This window comes from Poecilia formosa, unplaced genomic scaffold (assembly GCF_000485575.1).
Source record: "Poecilia formosa unplaced genomic scaffold, Poecilia_formosa-5.1.2 Scaffold463, whole genome shotgun sequence".
Taxonomy (NCBI): domain Eukaryota; kingdom Metazoa; phylum Chordata; class Actinopteri; order Cyprinodontiformes; family Poeciliidae; genus Poecilia; species Poecilia formosa.
The window spans coordinates 279,391-287,819 of NW_006800402.1; the positions used below are offsets into that span (position 1 = coordinate 279,391).

An 8,429-nucleotide genomic window follows, 5' to 3' on the forward strand; every position below is an offset into this window, starting at 1 on the left:
GATGGATGATGGATGGATGGATGGATGGATGGATTTATGGATGATGGATGGATGGATGATGGATGGATGGATGGATGGATGGATTTATGGATGTATGGGTGATGGATGGATGGATGGATGGATGGATGGATGGATGGATGGATGGACTGACAGACGGACAGACAGATGTTCAGCTGGTGGTTTTAGTCGCCACACTGACCGTCATTGAAGACTCTGAGGCTCTGCGGTCCAGAGACTTTGCTCTTCGTAAGTTGAGGAAGTTGGAGCTGGAGACGTCCGGCGCCAGGCGGTCCTTCCCCGTGTCCAGTGACATCTCCTAAAAATCACAAAACCATCAGAAACCGAAGGCGTCCGGCTTCACTTCAGCACTAATCAACCATCAGGACAGCGGCGTACGTGTTTCCCATCCAGACAACGTCTCTCGCTCCGGCTTTGTCTCTGGATCGCAGTCGTGTTAGCCGAGGTGTCATGGCCGCCGCTGCTGCTTGTGTCCATACGCTCCACTGATTGGTTCTCCTCAAACCGGCCGATGATCTGAGATCTCCTACAAAAACAAACAAAAAACAAAAAACAAAAAAAAACGCACCGATCAGTCATTTCTTCAAAAACTATGGAGCCCCCTAGTGGACATGGAGAATTATTTTCTGTACGTTCAATCACAATTAGTAAATACAGCCTGGTCTATTACAGAATAGAATATAATTTATTGATCCTCCATGGGAAATTATTATTTGTTGACAAGCTAGTCCCATCCAAGTGCTAATTATTAGTAAATAGAAATATAACCACAACATTTCTAAAAATATATATACAAGTGTGAGAATATACGTATTTAAATATGATTAAATATTAAATAAATTAAATAAAATAACACCAATAAACGGTATAGTGTGTTAGAGATAAACAGCACATTTAAAACCTTCTACATTTTTCTACATTCTTAACTCTTTGTTGAAAATCAATCTAACTTTGTGTTCATGTTTGTGAAAGGTTAAGATGGGATTGCACATAATACTGTCATTGCATAAAAACATGAAAACAATAGAAATTCCCCCCATGTCCTATAGGGGGCTCCATAAAAAACAGATGAAAGTCAATATAAATAAGAACACAGAATACCAAAAATATTACAATATGAGAGTTTTGATGAGTTAAAACCAGAATTAAGGAAAACTTTCAATGTTTTTCAATATTAATGTCCTTTTGTTGCTGAATAACGGTAATAACTCCACAAAGATGCACCTACAGCTGAACAGTGGTGTTAAATGATGAAAGAGGAAATAATTATTCCAAGAATGGCTCATTATACATATTGCCGAGGCAGCAGCAATGAAAACAGTCAACGTTACCTGAAGGCACTGCAACTCGTAAGAGCAAATGTCTTAGAAATGAGTAACTCAATCTGGAGAGGTTAAACTGAATGTACAAAGGAAATGAGGTGAAACGGTGCGAGTGTGCGCTCCCAGCTGGTGCAGAGATGAAATGAGAGAAAGCAGGAATCAGCGGTGACCAGCAGGGGGCAGCAGGGGGTGGAAGGGTTGGCTGGGCTTTAGCTCTGAGAAGCTCGGTTCACAAGCCCTGGAAAAGATCGAAACAACAAAAGAAACTAGCAAGGCAGCAGGAGCAAAAGGTAGAAAGCACCAGAAAATGAGCATTTATCTCCCCAGAACCGAACCCAGTGGAGCGCAACGGCAGCAAGCAGGAGCAAACAGAGTAAAGACACAGAGTGGTGCTAAACTACTGGAAAGCTGAATGTTTAAAGCATGGCAGGAACTAGTTATATCAGTGGTGGGCACTGCTAATGCAGAGCTAATATTTTAGTTAGTACTTTAGCTTACTTTGAAAATGTTTAGCGCACCTAACTTCCTCAAATTTTTTTTATTTTCAAATGTTCAATTAGTTTATTAGATCTTTATATTCATGCTTTTATTTTGAAGTTTGTTTAGGCAGCAGTTCACCTTTTCAGTGCTGCTGAAAGTTACGTTTAAGTCAGTTTGGCACTAGAACAAAGATTTATAGGAAGATTTAGATTTTCTAGTGTGATGGAAAAGAAAATTCAATAAAAAATTTGATTAAAGACAATGCGAAATTCAATCTAATTGTTTTTCCTCCATATCCCCCAAAAGTTTAACATCCCTCTTGCGCCCTCTAGGGGACGGGAGCCTCCTTTTTGCTTCAGAGTTACCAAACCCAACGTTTTAGTTAGCAGTGCCCACCACTGCTACATACAGTCTAAAGCTCTTAATATTCAGGTTAATAAATCTCCTGCAGTAAATGCATTTCAACAGTCGCTGCGTTTCCATTGACCACATTTCAAAAATAAATTAATTTAATAAAAATATGCTAAACCCAATTCTCTGCTAAAACGTTTTGGCCCCAGAATGAGGCGCTTTTTTTTTTTTGCTCTCAAATTGGTTTATTTAGTAAAACTGCAGTGGAGTTAGATCCGTCACGTAGCAAATAGTCCCAGAAGTTACTGTGATAAACGATAATATTGTTATTTTGAGACCATTTTCTAGTAATATAATTACTGTAATTGAACAGCACATTTTCAAAGATAAATGAACTTTAAATTCTAACAAACATTTAACACTGGAGCTGGAAGACATTTAAATATCCAAAATAAAGAAAAACAAATAAAATTAATTATAATTCTCTGTGGACAAAATTGTCCTTCGAAAAAAATAAGCCAGTTGAGACCAAAACACCAGAATAAAGACTTTTTTCCAGCTGTTGGTAGAAAAACAATAAATGGAAATTATCGAGTTTGTTTTAATTTATTGTGATTAATTGATTATTGCTGGATGTCGCCACTGGAGCCATGAGGAAGAAGACGACAGGAAGTGGTTGCAGGATGTTTTTTAATGTCTTATTGTGTGAAGAAACTTATTCAGGTTTGATTTTAATCATGTTTAATGGAAACACCTCCGGTGTGAAATTGTATTTTTTGACATTAGCAGAAAGTTTTGTATTGAAAACGCAGCTTGTGATAAAATCTACTTTATTTATAAGGCACCTTTCAGGCAGACACAATTCAAAGTGTTAAAAACACACAGAATAAGAAAAAAACCGGTTAGAGTAACAGGAGGAGGTTTGTTCTCACCTGCGCTCCTCCCCAAACAGCCGCACCACCTCCTCCCTGCCGGGGCTGCGGGTCCGCTCCCGCAGCTCCTGCCGCCTCTTCTCGGAGCGGAAGGCGTCCTTGTAGCTCAGGATGCGGGCGCGGGGAACGTCGGACAGCGCCGTGTACTCCCTGCCGGACCGGCCGACCCGCCCGACGCCGCGCGCGGTTCCTCCGGCCCGGCCGCGCGCCTCCCAAGTGGGCGACGCCCGGCTGCTGGGCTCGGAGTCCAGGGAGCTCTGGGAGGAGCTGATGGTGGAGTAGCTCGGGGAAACCAGAGCTTTAGGGGAGGGGAGCGGGTCCGGGGAGCGCTGGGCGGCGGGGAGGTCCGGTTCGTACCTGGAAGCTCCTATAGAGGAGGAGGACGCCGAGGAGGAGAGGGGCAGGTGCTGAGGAGGCGCCGGGTTCGGCTCCGACTTGGTCTTCTCCAGGGAAAAGTATCCGCTCTCCACTCGGACTTTCCGGCCTGAGCCGCCGGCGCCGCCGTCTGAAACGCAGGAACACGTCAAGTCAAACATCCTGTCTGCAGACGGCAGGAAATACGTTTTATTTCATGAGTTCACTGGGATTTCATTCATAACAAAGTAAAGATCATCCAGAATGGCCTTTAATCAAGACTAAAGAGGAAAGATGCAAAACGTTATTACAATAAAAACCTGGAAAGTTTGTGGTTGTAACATGAGAAAGTCTGGAATATTTCAGCAGGTAAAGCACCTTTTCCAGGCTCTGTTTTATTACACGGGTATTTTCTAATAAGATCGTCCAGGCTGGTCACAGGAACCTGAAGATGCTCACAGCCCTGCAGGTGATGCAGAGAACCACCTGATGCAATCTGGTAACCTGGCGGTTTCCTCACCGTCTCGCGTGGCGACGGCGGCGTCCGGCTGGCTCTGGCCCAGCTGGCTGAGGCAGGACGCGCTGCGGCTGCAGGGGATGGCGGCGCGGCCCCAGCGGCTCTGCTCCTGCCACAGGGTGGCGCGGCTGGTGGGGACCTGCTCGGCGTCGGCCATGCTGCCGGGGAGGCAGGGGATGCTGCCGCCGCCGCCGCTGGTCACCGTGACCTTGGCCGGGCCCGGCTCCTGGGGCGCAGGGCGAGGCGGGGGACGGGGGCAGAGGGGGGAGAGGGCAAAACAGGAGGAAAGGTCACAGATCGACTACAAGGGGAGCGCACAGGAACAAAGGAAGACGTGGAAAAGTTACATTTTCATTTCAATTACGCACTTCTTGCAAAGCTTGCAAGGTTGTTGGATTGAAGTTAGCAGTAAGGCTGGGCGATCAATACGTCTTATTGATCAATCAGTTGGTTTTTGGATGGTGTTTCATCAATACGCTCAGAGTGATGTCATCACGCCAAGAGCGGCCATCTTGTTTTACAGCTTCTGTTAACTTTGAGTTCAGATCAACTTTATGACGAAATATTAGGACAGGCTTCGATTTTTTCCTCTGGATTACGAGAAAAAACTCATTACATGAAAACTGCTGTACAGCAATGAAGTCACAAAATAGGACAACAAAGTTTTAATTTTACCAGAAACATTTATAATATTAGGAGAATAAATTAGTAATTTTATTAGAAGTCATCAAAACAATGAGGAATGCTGAGCGTCTTGTGAAGTTAAACTTTGGGGTCTATTTTACTTTTAAGAGATTAGCATCAAATTATTATCAGTAGCAGGACTTTGACACAAATCTGAACAGATGTAGAAGTAAAAACACTGAGGTGCTCATTAAATCGCATTTTATCACATTTTTAAGACGTAAAATTGTGTTTTTATTATAGTTTTTATTACCTCACTGCATAACGTACAAAAGGAATGACTGAAATAATTTTCAGCATTTGTGATTTTTTTATAGAAAAGAAAATTGGAGATGAGGCATGAAAATAATCTGTGATTTTGTTTTAATCCACATCGCCCAGCCCTGCCTGCCAGCGACGAAGCAAAGAGAGCAACAATCAGCAGGAGCTCGATCACAGCAAACAAACCTGCAATTCTGCTGGAAACAGAAATAAAATATTTTGCAGAAATATTACAGCATTTTCAGTGATCAGCAGGTCCATCAAACTGTTGCAGGAGGAAAATTTAAAGCGAAGAAATCATCAACTTTCTTAGAAATCCAACATGCTGCTGCGCTAAAATGACTGGGTTTGCACCAGAATCAGGGATCGTAGTGATTATCTGCAGGAAGCAGCAGAGCAGACGGGTTGATTGGGCCGAAACTCACGGAGTCTCCGTTCATGTCTTCAGTGGAAAAACTCTGGGGGAGCGAAACGCCGTCCTGCCAATCACACAAGCTCTCCACGTTAGATCGTTCAGACGCAGGCAGGAAAATAAATGTTCACTTAATGAGACAAAAGGTTGGAAAGCGGAACTGAAACCGAAACGCATTTTTCCTTTTTCCAGTCCGAGCAGGAAAAAAACTAAGTTTGAGATTATTTTCAACAGATCTAAACGTGTGACTGCTAATTCGTCTGAACATGTTCTACTCAGAAATTTTTATATTTTTTGAAGAAAATTTTGGAGAAGAATCCCAAAATTTCTGAGTTTTTTTCAAGTCAATTTTTTTTAAATAAATAAATTCCATATTTTTTCAAACAAAATTTCTGTGATTAATCCCAAAATTTCAGTTTTTTTCTAGCAAATTTTCAACTTTTCACACAGTAATTTCCATGGTTTTTTTTGTTTATTTTTAAAGAAAATTTCTGTTATTAAATGCAAAATTTCAGTTTTTCAAACTCAAAAATGTTCATATTTTTAAAGATTTTTTTTAGATTAATTTCATAATGTCTGAGTTTTTCCTAACAAATGTTTGACTCTTCAAATGCTGAAATTTCCATGTTTTCTTCTAAAAGATTTCTGGAAGTAATCCCAAAGTTTCAGATATTTATCCAGCAGAATTTTTACAGTAGTTAAAACCGAGGCAGTAAAAGTATGTAGAAACTGTTTATTTAATTTAAAAGGTTGAAAGCAGAGTGCAAACTGAAATGTTTTCCAGTCAGAGCAGACGTTAGCCCTCAGGTCGACATGCTGCCGATTATTTTCAACAGCGCTAAGCACGTGTCGCTGCAAACATACATAAACATGGGAGGGGAGCCCTGAGTGGAAAAGTGGTGTTGACACAGTGAGGTGTGGAAAATATAAACCTCAACTCGGAGCTAAATATCCACCAGCGACAGTCTGTCATTTCATGGAAGGAGACGATGACAGAAACTGACGGCAGACGAGCGGCGGAGCCTGTTTAGATGCTGCTAACCCTAATTATAGTTATATAATTGTGCAAAAAACAACATAAATCAAACATCAGCCAAGTTAATAAACGAGTTTGTGGATTAAAAGTCTGAGAGCAAACATTTAAGCCAAGGATCTGAACCTGAAATTAATAACTGACTAAAATGAGCTAATAGTTTTAACAGGGTTTCTGAAGGTTTTCCAGCTCAAATTTAATGATTTTAAAGACATTTTAAGACCATTATGAATGAAATTTAAGACCTGCATCACAACAGAAATGTACAAAAGGAAACTGCTTATTTTATACTGTAGAAATGTTTAATCTTTTTTTACAGGATGCAACAGAAGGAGCCAGTGGCAAAGATGAACCGATTCTGACAGACGTAAAGAAAAAAACTCGCTAGCGAACGGCATTAAGGCGTCTGAAATGTTTGCCTGACTAAAAAATGTCCAGCGAGAAAAACAAACTGCACAGGATTTAAGACCTGTGATTAGCATATTTAAGGCCAACTTACACTTTTCTATTTAGTTTAAAACATTTTTTTGCTTTTTTTTTTACATAATTTTCTACAAATATAATTATCCCACAGAAGAAAATTTATTCATCATTTTTCTTTTTTTAACACCTAAAAATAGAAATGAAATGGTTAAAATAAAAATGATCAACTGCAGAAATCATTAAATTTACAGTTAAAAATGAGATTTGGTGCCAAAAATATCCTGGAAATATTTGGAAGATGCAGAAGCAGGAAAAAAAACACATTTAGAGATAAAGATAAAGAGAGATAAAGGTTTTTACATCTTCAGCTGCTGCCTAAATCTGTATTTGTTGACCAGTAAATGAACTGGGATTTCCTCCAGTGAGGCAGGAACTGGATAAAAACATGGATGCTTATCTACAGGAAGGGCTTGTGCTGGATTAAAAAAGATGAACGACGGGATCACAATGGGACAAATGAGCAAAACGAGGTCAGGGCGCCGTCATTACAGGAACCAGAAAAACTTCACAGAGATCTATCTGTCTTTGCCAACGCAGCTCTGGGCTGCACTGGGTGGCCTGCGGTTATATTCCTGTATCGTATGTCTATGTTTAACAGGAGAGCGTTCTATGTAATGGAGACCTGCGACTTTCTTACAAGGGGAAAATCCAGCTGCAGCCGCTGTGAGCCAGCCAAGGTTTCATCCAGTCGACACCTGCATGCTAACGGGCCGCGGTGTCCAGAACCGCTAATCCCATCGGGCCAGACAGACACGGCTAACTTTAGCACAACGGGACGGAGTTCACCTGAGACCAGGCGGCTAATACGGCGGCCTGCTGGGGTCAATATGTAGAGAGAATCAAAAGCAAAAAGGACCAGAACATTTCTGCCAAAACACTCAAATTTTAGAGAAAAAAGCAGAAGTTTGGACTGTAGAAACTCAGGAAAGTCCACGTTTTTTCTAGAAAATTTATGAAATTAATCTGAAAATTTCAAAAAAATTTCTGAAACGCACCGAAATGAGAGCCAAAAATGGATCTAAAGTGGAGGATTATGTAACACTGAAAAAACAAAAATAAAGGTTAAAAAAGACCTTTTTTTTCTCTGAATTCGACGGCTCGGCTCTTTCAGGTGAGTGAGAAAACGCCGGCCGTCTGAGGCGAGTCCGTACCTGGTGAGTGGGAGGATCAACTTTGCGTTTCTTCTTCTGGTTCTGCTTGTTGGTCCTGGGATAGACGGTCAGCGCGTCCTGCCACCTGACGGAGCCAGAAACACCCGGCTGTTACAGGCGCCGAACCTTCACCGCAGGCACACACACACACCGGCTGGTTTCACACAGACACCGGCTGGTTTCACACACACCAACTCATTTCACACACACCAACTCATTTCACACACACCGGCTGACTTCACACACACCGGCTGATTTCACACACACACACACACACCGACTGATTTCACACACACACATCGACTGATTTCACACACACACACACCGGCTGGTTTCACACACACCAACTCATTTCACACACACCGGCTGACTTCACACACACCGGCTGATTTCACACACACCGGCTGATTTCACACACACACACCGGCTGA

The 8,429-nt window shown here is 41.9% G+C and overlaps 1 protein-coding gene and 1 long non-coding RNA gene across 6 annotated transcripts in view; one reads left to right on the forward strand and one right to left on the reverse strand.

Annotated features, from left to right (window-relative positions):
• mprip (myosin phosphatase Rho interacting protein) overlaps window positions 1-8,429 on the reverse strand; it is a 58,853-nt gene that overhangs the window by 22,154 nt on the left and 28,270 nt on the right. For 3 of the 5 annotated variants that reach the window (XM_016664048.1, XM_016664049.1, XM_016664047.1), the window contains exons 5-9: window positions 7,999-8,083; window positions 3,978-4,275; window positions 3,104-3,608; window positions 397-544; window positions 200-316 (exon numbers count right to left, since the gene is read on the reverse strand). In XM_016664048.1, coding sequence (XP_016519534.1) covers window positions 200-316; window positions 397-544; window positions 3,104-3,608; window positions 3,978-4,275; window positions 7,999-8,083 — 1,153 coding nt within the window. The remainder of the gene's footprint in view (window positions 1-199; window positions 317-396; window positions 545-3,103; window positions 3,609-3,977; window positions 4,276-7,998; window positions 8,084-8,429) is intronic. The other 2 variants (XM_016664050.1, XM_016664051.1) reach the window with 2 other exon arrangements.
• The window catches only part of LOC107833821 (uncharacterized), a 22,243-nt gene that overhangs the window by 12,322 nt on the left and 1,492 nt on the right, over window positions 1-8,429 (forward strand). The gene's annotated exons all lie outside the window — the stretch shown is intronic.